Source organism: Coregonus clupeaformis, chromosome 25 (genome assembly GCF_020615455.1).
Source record: "Coregonus clupeaformis isolate EN_2021a chromosome 25, ASM2061545v1, whole genome shotgun sequence".
Taxonomy (NCBI): Eukaryota; Metazoa; Chordata; class Actinopteri; order Salmoniformes; family Salmonidae; genus Coregonus; species Coregonus clupeaformis.
Window position 1 is genome coordinate 6659768 of NC_059216.1, and position 13257 is coordinate 6673024.

General features: G+C 46.1%; 1 protein-coding gene across 1 annotated transcript; it reads left to right on the forward strand.

Moving 5' to 3' along the window:
- The first annotated feature begins 8280 nt into the window (after positions 1–8280).
- Positions 8281–13250, forward strand: LOC121539314 (transmembrane protein 179). The gene is made up of 4 exons (XM_041847711.2): positions 8281–8630; positions 10338–10475; positions 10685–10763; positions 10904–13250. The coding sequence occupies exons 1-4, from the start codon at positions 8329–8331 to the stop codon at positions 11084–11086; spliced, it is 702 nt and encodes a 233-aa protein (XP_041703645.1). The 5' UTR covers positions 8281–8328; the 3' UTR covers positions 11087–13250.
- Positions 13251–13257: the final 7 nt, after the last annotated feature.

The window sequence follows — 13257 nt, forward strand, 5'->3', positions numbered from 1 at the left end:
GTACCCGCAAAACATCTCAACGTCAACAGTGAAGAGGCGACTCCGGGATGCTGACCTTCTAGGCAGAGTTGCAAAGAAAAAGCCATATCTCAGACTGGCCAATAAAAAGAAAAGATTAAGATGGGCAGTCTGAGATATGGCTTTTTCTTTGCAATATAGATTTAAAAGAATGTGATAAATTGCCTGTCTGCACCATGTTGTTCAGAAGACTTGTATGATATCACTTCCAGTTGATGATGTCACATAAGGATAAGTTCACAATTTTTATGGGAGGGGTACAATATGTACAATATGCTCCTCAATCAGCATATTGTACATGGATCATGTCACGCCCTGACTCTGGGGACTGGTATTTGTTGAGTCAGGGTGTGTATTTTCTGTGTGGTTATGTTCTAGGTTGTATTTTCTAGGTTTAGATCTAGATCGTCTAGATCTATGTTGGCCGGTTTGGTTCCCAATCAGAGGCAGCTTTCGCTCGTTGTCTTTGATTGGGGACCATACTTAGGTAGCCTATTGGCACTTATGGGTTGTGGGATCTTGTTCTGTGTGAGGTATGTTGTTGTGTCTACAATGGACTTCACGTTTCGTTTCGTTTATTGTTTTGTCGTGGTGTTTATTCAGTATAAATAAACATGTATGCATATCACGCTGCGCCTTGGTCCGTCCCGTCTGTAAGCGAACGTGACAGAAGATCCCACCAAACGAAGACCAAGCAGCGTGTTCAAGAGCAAACGCTGGGAATTCAACAGGAGGTTACATTAGTAGATGTCCTCCTCGGTTGGGGGAGAATTACGGAGGAGGAGGCCGTCCGTTACCGGAAGGCGATGAAGGAGGATGCCCAGGTAGGAGAGGAGAAACGGCGCCAACAGTGCCGACAACGGAGACCTGAGAGGGAACCCCAAGAAAACAATTTTTGGGGGGGGCACACGGTGTGGACGACGAGGCAGCAGGAGGCCGCGACAGGGCGGATCTGCAGGTTAGGAGAGGAGGCCACCATGTTATGGGGGCTATTGGTTCAGAGGGAGCAGGAGTTATTCGGTCAGAGGGAGGCGCTACAGGAGGCTATAAGGGAGAAGGAAAGTGTAGAGGCACGGCGAGAGGAGCTGGTTAGGCAGCAGAAGGAGCGGGGGTTAATAAAGGAACCCAGACCCGCTCCTCGCACCAAGCAAGTGGTGCGTGTTCCCAGTACGGCCCGACCCGTTCCTTCCCCTCGCACCAAGCCAGTGGTGCGCGTCGCCAGCCCGGCCCGGCCTGTTCCTGCCCCTCGCACCAAGCAAGTGGTGCGTGTTCCCAGTACGGCCCGACCCGTTCCTTCCCCTCGCACCAAGCCAGTGGTGCGCGTCGCCAGCCCGGCCCGGCCTGTTCCTGCCCCTCGCACCAAGCCAGTGGTGCGCGTCGCCAGCCCGGCCTGGCCTGTTCCCTGCCCTCGCACCAAGCCAGTGGTGCGCGTCGCCAGCCCGGCCCGGCCTGTTCCTGCTCCTCGCACCAAGCCAGTGGTGCGCGTCGCCAGCCTGGTCCGGCCTGTTCCTGCCCCTCGCACCAAGCCAGTGGTGCGTGTCGCCAGCCCGGCCCGGCCTGTTCCTGCCCCTCGCACCAAGCCAGTGGTGCGCGTCGCCAGCCCGGCCCGGCCTGTTCCTTCCCTCGCACCAAGCCTGTGGTGCGCGTCGCCAGCCCGGTCCGGCCTGTTCCTGCCCCTCGCACCAAGCTAGTGGTGCGCGTTGCCAGCCCGGCCTGTTCCTGCCCCTCGCACCAAGCCAGTGGTGCGCGTCGCCAGCCCGGTCCGGCCTGTTCCTGCCCCTCGCACCAAGCTAGTGGTGCGGGTTGCCAGCAACGCCTGTTCCTGCCCCTCGCACCAAGCCAGTGGTGCGCGTCGCCAGCCCGGTCCGGCCTGTTCCTGCCCCTCGCACCAGGCCAGTGGTGCGCGTCGCCAGTCCGGTACGGCCCGTCCCTGCTCCCCGCACCGAGCCAGTGGTGCGCGTCGCCAGCCCGGTCCAGCCTGTTCCTGCCCCTCGCACCAAGCCAGTGGTGCGCGTCGCCAGCCCGGCCCGGCCTGATCCTGCTCCCCGCACCAGGCCAGTGGTGCGCGTCGCCAGTCCGGTACGGCCCGTTCCTGCTCCCTGCACCAAGCCAGTGGTGCGCGTTGCTAGCCCGGTCCGGCCCGTTCCTGCTCCCCGCACCAAGCCAGTGGTGCGTGTGTCCAGTCCGCACGGCCCGTGCATGTTCCACCGGTGCCTGGATACGGCAACCGGTCAGCTGCTCCACTCCGGAGCCAGAGCAGTCCGCTCCACCGGTGCCCAGTTCAGCTCCGGTCAGCTGCTCCACTCCGGAGCCAGAGCAATCCGCTTCACCGGGGTCCAGTCCAGCTCCGGTCAGCGGCTCCACTCCGGAGCCAGAGCAGTCCGCTCCACCGCTGCCTGATCCAGCTCCGGTCAGCTGCTCCACTCCGGAGCCAGAGTAGTCCGCTCCACCGGTGCCCGGTCCAGCTCCGGTCAGCGGCTCCAGTCCAGACCCAGACGTCAGCCCCTCTCCAGGTTCGGGGTCTCCTACACCAGGGTCCAGACAGGGCTTGGTACTTCGTGGGAGGAAGGAGAGGGGGAAGCAGCGCGCCGAGGTCCAGACCAGACCAGGGGCGCAACAGGGAGGCGGCGAGTAAGAGGTCGTCACGCCCTGAGCCGGATCCGCCTCCGAGGCAGAATGCCCACCCGGCCCCTACCCTGTTATGGTTATGATGTGCGGTCGGAGTCCGCACCTTTGGGGGGGTACTGTCACGCCCTGACTCTGGGGACTGGTATTTGTTGAGTCAGGGTGTGTATTTTCTGTGTGGTTATGTTCTAGGTTGTATTTTCTAGGTTTAGATCTAGATCGTCTAGATCTATGTTGGCCGGTTTGGTTCCCAATCAGAGGCAGCTTTCGCTCGTTGTCTTTGATTGGGGACCATACTTAGGTAGCCTATTGGCACTTATGGGTTGTGGGATCTTGTTCTGTGTGAGGTATGTTGTTGTGTCTACCTTGGACTTCACGTTTCGTTTCGTTTATTGTTTTGTCGTGGTGTTTATTCAGTATAAATAAACATGTATGCATATCACGCTGCGCCTTGGTCCGTCCCGTCTGTAAGCGAACGTGACAGAATATCAAACTTTTCTATGTATTTATGATTAATATTCAATTTTGTCAATAACAGCTTCTATACATCATGGCAACATGCTGGACTGAAAATATTTTAAACATGTCTATAGATTATATGGGGGTGATGCTGTTGCCTATCAGATTTCATATATTATGTAAAGGTTCTCAATTAGGAAGATGGTGCTGTTCAGAAGGACATGTTCCTGACTGTTCATGTTCACAGGACTCTCCAAATCTTATATTGAACGAGCACCACCGATGAAGGAAGGGGAGGAAAACAGACAGCTTCTCTCTACCACACCTTCACCAAGTCATCCAATGTTTGCTACATGAACAATTGTTGCATCTTCTAAAATAAATACAGAATCCATTTTGTTTCTAATATTTTTTATGCTAGATGGAGTCATTTAGCAGGTCTATAATGTATTGTTTTGGAATGTTTATGAAATATATATACAGTCACAAGTCACTTGGACATATTTATGTAGCCTTTTTAAATGTTTGCTAAAATTATGTATTGTTACTTTGTAGATTCTGAAACATTAATTTTGGGCTAGACTATGATCTGTAAATGTCTACTACCCTTTTTAAAAAGTTGTTGAGTGAAATTACCAGTCAGTATCTGGTGTGACCACCATTTGCCTCATGCAGCGTAACACATCTCCTTTGCATAGAGTTGATCAGACTGTTGATTGTGGCCTGTGGAATGTTGTCCCACTCCTCTTCAATGGCTGTGATAAGTTGCTGGATATTGGCGGGAACTGGAACACGCTGTCGTACACTTCGACCCAGAGCATCCCAAACATGCTCCTATGGTGTCTGTTGAGTATGCAGGCCATGGAAGAACTGGAACATTTTCAGCTTCCAGGAATTGTGTACAGATCCTTGTGACATGGGGCCGTGCATTATCATGCTGAAACATGAGGTGATGGCGGCAGATGAATGGCTTGACAATGGGCCTCAAGATCTCATCAAGGTATCTCTGTGCATTCAAATTGCCATCGATAAAATGCAATTGTGTTCGTTATTAAAATGACTAGTGTTCCATTATTAAAGTGACCAATGATTCCATGTCTATGTATATGGGGCAGCAGCCTCTAAGGTGCAGGGTTGAGTAACCGGGTGGTAGCTGGCTAGTGATGGCTATTTAACAGTCTGATGGCCTTGAGATAGAAGCTGTATTTCAGTCTCTCGGTCCCAGCTTTGAAGCACCTGTACTGACCTCACCTTCTGGATGGTAGCGGGGTGAACAGGCCGTGGCTCGGGTGGTTGATATCCTTGATGATCTTTTTGGCCTTCCTGTGACATCGGGTACTGTAGGTGTCCTGGAGGGCAGGCAGTGTGCCCCCGGTGATGCGTTGGGCAGACCGCACCACCCTCTGGAGAGCTCTGTGGTTGCGGGCGGTTCAGTTGCCGTACCAGGCAGTGATACAGCCCGACAGGATGCTCTCAATTGTGCATCTGTAAAAGTTTGTGAAGGTCTTAGGGGCCAAGCCGAATTTCTTCAGCCTCCTGAGGTTGAAGAGGTGCTGTTGCGCCTTCTTCACCACACTGTCTGTGTGGGTGGACCATTTCAGATTGTCAGTGATGTGTACACAGAGGAACTTGAAGCTATTCACCTGCTCCACTGCGGTCCCGTCGATGTGGATAGGGGCGTGTTCCCTCTGCTGTTTCCTGAAGTCCACGATCAGCTCCTTCGTTTTGTTGACATTGTGGGAGAGGTTATTTTCCTGGCACCACTCCACCAGGGCCCTCACCTCCTCCCTGTAGGCTGTCTTGTCATTGTTGGTAATCAGGGCTACTACTGTTGTGTCGTCTGCAAACTTGATGATTGAGTTGGAGGCGTGCGTGGCCACGCAATCATGGGTGAACCGGGAGTACAGGAGGGTGATGAGCATGCACCCTTGTGGGGCCCCTGTGTTGAAGATCAGCGAAGTGGAGGTGTTTCCTACCTTCACCACCTGGGGGTGGCCCGTCAGGAAGTCCAGGACCCAGTTGCACAGGGCGGGGTTCAGACCTAGGGCCCCGAGTTTAATGATGAGGTTGGAGGATACTATGGTGTTGAAGGCTGAGCTATAATCAATGAACAGCATTCTTACGTAGGTATTCCTCTTGTCCAGATGGGCTAGGGCAGTGTGCAGTGGGATGGCGATTGTATCGTCTGTGGATCTATTGGGGCGGTCTGCATATTGAAGTGGGTCTAGGGTGTCAGGTAAGGTAGAGGTGATATGATCCTTAACTAGCCTCTCAAAGCACTTCATAATGACAGATCTGAGTGTTACGGGGCGATAGTCATTTAGTTCAGTTACCTTTGCTTTCTTGGGTAAAGGAACAATGTTGGACATCTTGAAGCAAGTGGGGACAGCAGACTGGGATAGGGAGAGATTGAATATGTCCGTAGTAAACACTCCAGCCAGCTGGTTTGTGCATGCTCTGAAGACGTGGCTAGGTCTGATGCCGTCTGGGCCAGCAGCCTTGCAAGGGTTAACACACTTAAACGTCTTACTCACTTTGGCCCCGGAGAACGAGAGCCCACAGTCCTTGGGAGCAGGCCGCGTCGGTGGCACTGTGTTATCCTCAAAGCGGGCGAAGAAGGTGTTTAGCTTGTCCGGGCGCAAGATGTCGGTGTCCGCAAGACTTGAGACATCTGTGGCATTGTGTTGTGTGACAAAACTGCCCATTTTAGAGTGGCCTTTTATTGTCCCCAGCACAAGGTAAACCTGTGTAAGGATTATTCTGTTTAATCAGCTTCTTGATATGCGGAGAAATGCTCGCTAATAAGGATGTAAACAAATGTGTGTGCAAAATCTGAGAGAAATAAGCGTTTTGTGCGTATGGAACATTTCTAGGATATTTTATTTCAGCTCATAAAACATGGGACCAACACTTTATATGTTACATTTATATTTTTGTTCAGTGTAGATACAGTTGCAGTCTGAAGTTTACATACACTTAGGTTGGAGTCATTAAAACTCGTTTTTCAACCACTCCACATTTCTTGTTAACAAACTATAGTTTTGGCAAGTAGGTTAGTACATTATTATTACATCTACTTTGTGCATGACACAATTAATTTTTCCAACAATTGTTTAAAGACAGATTATTTCACTTAGAATTCACTGTATCACAATTCCATTGGGTCAGAAGTTTACATACACTAAGTTCACTGTGCCTTTAAACAGCTTGGAAAATTCCAGAAAATGATGTCATGGCTTTAGAAGCTTCTGATAGGCTAATTGTCATCATTTGAGTCAATTGGAGGTGTACCTGTGGATGTATTTCGAGGCCTATCTTCAAACTCAGTGCCTCTTTGCTTGACATCATGGGAAAATCAAAAGAAATCAGCCAAGACCTCAGAAAAATAATTGTAGACCTCCACAAGTCTGGTTCATCCTTGGGAGCAATTTCCAAACGCCTGAAGGTACCACGTTAATCTGTACAAACAATAGTATGCAAGTATAAACACCATGGGACCACGCAGCTGTCATACCGCTCAGGAAGCAGACGCATTCTGTCTCCTAGAGATGAACATCCTTTGGTGCGAAAAGTGCAAATCAATCCCAGAATAACAGCAAAGGACCTTGTGAAGATGCTGTAGGAAACAGGTACAAAAGTATCTACATCCACAGTAAAACGAGTCCTATATCGACATAACCTGAAAGGCCGCTCAGCAAGGAAGAAAGCCACTGCTCCAAAACCGCCATAAATAAGCAAGACTATGATTTGCAACTGTACATGGGGACCACATTTTTTTGTCTGATGAAACAAAAATAGAACTGTTTGGCCATAATGACCATATGTTTGGAGGAAAAAGGGGGAACTTGCAAGCCGAAGAACACCATCCCAACCGTAAAGCACGGGGGTGGCAGCATCATGCTTTGCTGCAGGAGGGTCTGGTGCATTTCACAAAATAGATGGCATCATGAGGAAGGAAAATGATGTGGATATATTGAAGTAACATCTCAAGACATCAGTCAGGAAGTTAAAGCTTGGTCGCAAATGGGTCTTCCAAATGGACAATGACCCCAAGCATACTTCCAAAGTTGTGGCAAAATGGCTTAAGGACAACAAAGTCAAGGTATTGGCGTGGCCATCACAAAGCCCTGACCTCAATCCTATAGAAAATTACACCTTAGCAAACAATCATTTTGTAAACTAATGTTAGCTTCAACTAACATGACAAGTACATAGACCTTCTCTGTGAAACAAAGATAGATCCAGTCTATGATATTAGCCAAAAGATATTAGCCAGAAGGCTCTGATGCTAGCTAGCTGCAGTCAAGTCTATGGAAGAGGCTAGCTAGCATCAGCTTTGTAGTGGTTATATTATGTTGAATCACTGGTTTTCAAATGTTCTTACATTTTTCGCACAACTGCATTGCTGTAGCTTTTAAATTATGAGAATGTAATTTAGTAATTTTAACGAATTTGATCAAAATTTAAGGAGATCTCCTCCCTGTTGGCAATGCCCACGAAACTGCTCCTGGATAAAGAGAGTTTGGAACGTTCGAGCATGGAATGTGCATTGAGGGTATTGGTTGGTGTAATGTGGTAGACTGAGGTACCCAACAATATTTTGTGATTTTAATCAATAATCCATCATTTATTTGGAAAAAATACATTCTTAGCAGAAGAGCACATGTAGATGTTTATATCAATGGCAAAATGTATGCATTATATGTCAATTTTAATAGTCATATCCGCAATACAAATTCAGTGAAGGACATGACAAAATGCTTGGTGTCAGTTGTAAACTAGCTATTTTCTGACATTAAAGATGAAATTAATGTAATGTTTACAGCGTACATTTACAGCGTAGCTCAGTTGGTAGAGCATGGCGCTTGCAACGCCAGGGTTGTGGGTTCGTTTCCCAAGGGGGCCAGAATGAAAATGTATGCACTCACTAACTGTAAGTCGCTCTGGATAAGAGCGTCTGCTAAATGACTAAAATGTAAATGTACATTTCAATATATATGAAATTGGATTTTGGTGACCCAATACTAAATATACTTAAAAAGGTCAGAGGGACTCAAATCGTACCGGTTTCATGGAATGACCCGATTAGTAGGCTATTAGATCATTTAGGCTAATTGAGACTGCTGCCTGCTCCAGCGTGAATGGTGCTGATGCTGCGCCCACGCTCAAGTGTCTACTGCGCAGTCGCGGATGCAACGGACGCAGTGAGAGAAAAGAAATGGGAAAATGGCCCTCGATAATTTAATCTTCGCGCAATGCATCCTCTATTTTTTGGCGTTTGTGTTTGGCTTTATTGCCGTAGTGCCTCTCTCCGAAAACACGGAGGATTTTCATGGAAAATGCTTGCTTTTCACGCGTGGTATGTGGCAGAATGAGAACATCACGGTCTCAAAGCAGCGCTTCATCGTTGAGGAGTGGGGACCGGAGTCTTCCTGCAGTTTCATCACTTTTGTCGGGATAGCATCGCTCATCCTATCCGCAGTGCAGGCATGGAGACTGCTGTTCTTTCTTTGCAAAGGCCACGACGAGTGAGTGTCCTAATCATTTGTGGTTGTTCTGCCTTACTTTGCATGTTTTCTGCGTGTTTATTCTATCTTAATTATTTTTAAAGAGAGAAAAAGAGATTGGGTGTGTTTCAAGCAGCCCGTCCACTCCCACGCCCAAATTATCAGTGATGCTGCTTGAATAAATACAGGAAAAACAAAATCCGCTAGCCATTAATTTAATAGATTTATCTGAGTCTATTCTACAGCTCTAGGCCCCACAGAATAAGAAAAATTATGTTTTTGCTATTGCACAATTTGCCCATCACCGTGCGTAGCTCCATAATCAATATGTTTAATCAGGAAATGCAATTTTCTGCCTTTTCAACAGAGTTGCAATCACAGAAACTGCATTTATGGATTAGGCTACTGCAATCTTTATAATAACATTGTCACGATCGTCGTGAACAGAGGACCAATGCGCAGCGTTGAATGCAAACATATTTATTAAATCTGAAGGATAACACGAACAAAAACAACAAAACGATAACGTGACGTCCTTAGCTCAAACAAAACCTACTAGTAACACGGAACAAGATCCCACAAACACTGAGGGAAAACAGACTGTTTAAATATGGTTCCCAATCAGAGACAACCAGCAACAGCTGACACTCGTTGCCTCTGATTGGGAACCACTCTGGCCAACATAGAAATACAAGACCTAGAATGTAAAACAAAGAACACAACACATAGACTCTACACACCCTGGCTCAACATAAAAGAGTCCCTAGAGCCAGGGCGTGACAAACATGTTTTACTACTGTGCAATGCAGACGTTTTCATTGGTCTGTCATTGTTTCATTCTGACATTGGGTGGATTGGTTATTCTACCCATCCACTTAAAAAACGTAGGCCTATCTAAAACTAAGAATTAATGAATTATTGTGATACAGCTACACCACAAATCTCTTTCTATTGGTCATATCATCCATTAAAAAACGCAACATAGCCACAATAAAACTAAAACCCATCACTCATGCATTTGACAAGATGGTTGGATTAAGTAAAAAAAAAAAACACCACAATCTCCACAGACATCTTCTAATCAAATCCAATTTAACACTAAGGAAACGTGACAAGGATGGTATTAAAGAAATCACATTTTTCACCCTGTCTTACACTGAGTATACAAAACATTAGGAACACCTTCCTAATGAGTTGCACCCTGTTTTGCCCTCAGAACAGCCTCAATTCGTCGGGCATGGACTCTACAAGGTGTCAAGCATTGCACAGGGATGCTGGCCCATGTTGACTCCAATGCTTCCCACAGTTGTGTCAAGTTGGCTGGATGTCCTTTGGGTGGTGGATCATTCTTGATACACACGGGAAACTGTTGAGCGTGAAAAACCCAGCAGCATTGCAATTCTTGACACACTCAAACCGGTGCGCCTGGCACCTACTACTATACCCTGTTCAAAGGCACTTAAATATTTTGTCTTGCCCATTCACCCTCTGAATGGCACACATACACAATCCATGTCTCAATTGTCTCAAGGCTTAAAAATCCTTCTTTAACCTGTCTCCTCCCCTTCATCTACACTGATTGAAGTGGATTTAACATGTGATATCAATAAGGGATCATAGCTTTCACTTGGATTCACCTGGTCAGTCTATGTCATGGTCAGTCTAATGTTTTGCACACTCAGTGTATATTCTCTGTCTCGCTGTCTCTCACTCTCTCTTTGAGTGTAGTTCCCTGTTCAATGCCTTCCTGAATCTGGTGATCAGCTCCCTGGTGGTGTTCACAGTGTTCCTCTCCAGCACCATTGTCAGTGTGGGCTTCAACCTGTGGTGTGATGCCATCACAGAGGGAGGGAGCATGTCCAGCAGGTGAGACTTAAAACACCCTCTGTCCCTCACACTGTCTTACATGTCTCACAAGCTCTTCGATTGTCTGTGGCAAGATTTAGAAATACTATTGAGTTCCGACCATATACCTATGATCATGTGGCTAATCATGTCCCCTAACCTCAGTGACCAAAGTAACATTATGAGCAGATCTTCTCCTAAGCTCACCTTACTCTTTACTTGTATTTCAGCTGTGAGGACCTGCAGGACACTGATCTGGAGTTAGGCCTGGACAACTCCTCGTTCTATGACCAGTTTGCCATTGCCCAGGTAAGGGTCAGACGAATGTGTAGAGTCATACACTGTGTTGATACTTGAGACTGTACCAGAGTCTTCTGTCCAAATTTGACCCAGCTCTGGTTGAACCCTGTGGCTATATTATATCTGTTAAACCTGTCTCCTACCTGCAGTTTGGTCTGTGGTCAGCGTGGCTGACGTGGCTGGGTATCACGATCATGGCCTTCCTCAAGGTCTACCACAACTACCGCCAGGAGGACCTTCTGGACAGTCTGATCCACGAGAAGGAGCTGCTGCTGGGACGTTCGTCCCGCCGGGGTTCTAATGTCAACCAGATGAATTGTGGCATGGTCTAACACCCAGTGGACACGTGCACATCACTGACACATATCCTCCTATCCTACCCTAACTGCCATCATAGATAGGCCCAGCCCCTGACGACCTATAAACAATCAACTGAAATTCCATTAACTGTGATTAGAGTGCATTGTTATGCCATGCTTGCATATACTCCTCCTTAGATATATGCTGCCTGATTTACCAGTTGAAAAATGCTGCTGTTGACAGCAAAGCGCTGTAGGGTAAAGAGTTTCCGGCTGTATTGTGGAGCTGATTCAATCCACTTGTCCACTTGCTATATTTATATTTGTTAATGAGTTACTGCTGAAATGTCTTTCCCTTCAAGGCACACACTGGAGCGTAAATGAGCTCAGAGAATCAAGGCCATTTAATGAGGATAGAGATGGTACATTGAGACTTTTTTACATCACTCCCTATTTAGCTGCACATAGATGATGACTCACATAGGGTGGTTAAAGGACGGTGAAAATCTTTTTTATTTAATTTTTTACTGTGTGCATGTAGACGGTGTGAGCAGGATGTAGTTGTAGTTGTTGATGTTGGGCAATATCTTTTTTGTAACAATCCAATACATTCAGATTGTGCAGGCTTTCAGTAATGTGTGACTTCCTTGACTACATGCAGCAACAGAGTATGATGTGTGCTTTTGCTGTGTATTATAGAGTATCTACTATTACCAAACAGTATTTTGTAAAAATTAAAACTGTACTATGTAAGAGACATGTATGGTCAATGAACTTTCCCTAAATTGACTGGGACAGAACTCAGGATGAAATGCCAGAGTCACATAACTAAATAAATCAGTCTACCTGATCATCTTGAAAATCCTAAAAGTTCAGGCGGGCCTTTTTTACTTTACATGTCATGAGGCACAGGGTCCATCTTCCTCAAACCTCTCGCCCCAAAAAAACATTGACAGTGGGTGAACAAATAGTCAAATAGACGGGATGACCTATTATCCAAGGCCAGTTCTGTGCTGTTGTGTGTGAGGAAATGTAGTCCGCAGTGTGGAAAGAAGGATCATCACTTTTTTGCACACACACACTACTCACCACTCACCATCCTCACTGACTTTGGTATGCAATGACAGTTTTATTTAAAATAATTCAAATAAATAACAAAACCATAGAAACTATGAAATCCTTCTAAAAGGCACTTCTTTCAAAGTGACCACATACATATTGTCAGCAGTGAAATGCAGCTACTAACCAAAATGTGCAGAAACAGGCCATGTTGACTTGCTGGGTATTTGTATTGCTAATGACAGTAGTTCCGTTTGATTGTGCAAAGGGAACCTTCAGTCTCAGTAGCTCCTCCATTCAGACTTTGGTTGCATCGTATTGCTCAGATTTTTCCAACACCAACTCTTTCTTATAGTTGTGTTCCCTGAAACCTGTTATACTGTATAAAGAATATGTATTAATGGAAACAATGTCTTGTGTTTTATTGCTCGGATTGAGAGGTATATGATAAGCATCACATTGTCCTTTAAAGCTCGACCCATTTATAGAAGAGACTTTAATTTCTATATTTGAATGGTTCCAATTACTGAAGGTCCCACAGTGAAGATTCAATTAGTGTCATAATGTTGCTGCATCTTACCACAGACCATTGGACCGTAAATGTAATGTAGATTCCTTTCTTTACTTTGCATCATTAACATTTGCTCTAATTTGAAGTACTTTTCAATTCCCAAATAATCCTAAACTTTAAAACCATTTGACATCAAGATTAAAACCTGAATATCGGCGCAATCAAAAAATAGAAATGTAACAAAAGCCCTTACAAAATGTATTCTAAAGAAAATAAAAGTACTTGATATTTGAGTAGATGTAGATACGCAGTATGGAAGAATAAATAACATTTAGAGGATAGAGGATATTACTTGAGGCATTTTAGCATTTACCAAGAGGTACACTGTCAATATCATAAGCACTCATTGAATTTGAGTACATTCCCAGGAAAGAGACTATTCATATTATTGTGTTGAAGGTTTTCTCATCTTTGTCCAACTGGGAACCCAACATTGATCTGACCTAAAAATGGTCAGACTACAGCAGGGTTTTCCAAACTCGGTCATCGGGATCCCAAGGGGTGCACATTTTGGTTTTTGCCCAAGCGCTACACAGCTGATTCAAATAATCAACTAATCATCAAGCTTTGATCA

Bases quoted from the DNA above. Each gene is read 5' to 3' on its own strand.
- LOC121539314 (XM_041847711.2), top strand. From the start codon at position 8,329: ATGGCCCTCGATAATTTAATCTTCGCGCAATGCATCCTCTATTTTTTG. The intron at 10,476-10,684 runs GTGAGACTTAAA...CTTGTATTTCAG, and splicing joins GGAGGGAGCATGTCCAGCAG to CTGTGAGGACCTGCAGGACA. The intron at 10,764-10,903 runs GTAAGGGTCAGA...TCCTACCTGCAG, and splicing joins ACCAGTTTGCCATTGCCCAG to TTTGGTCTGTGGTCAGCGTG.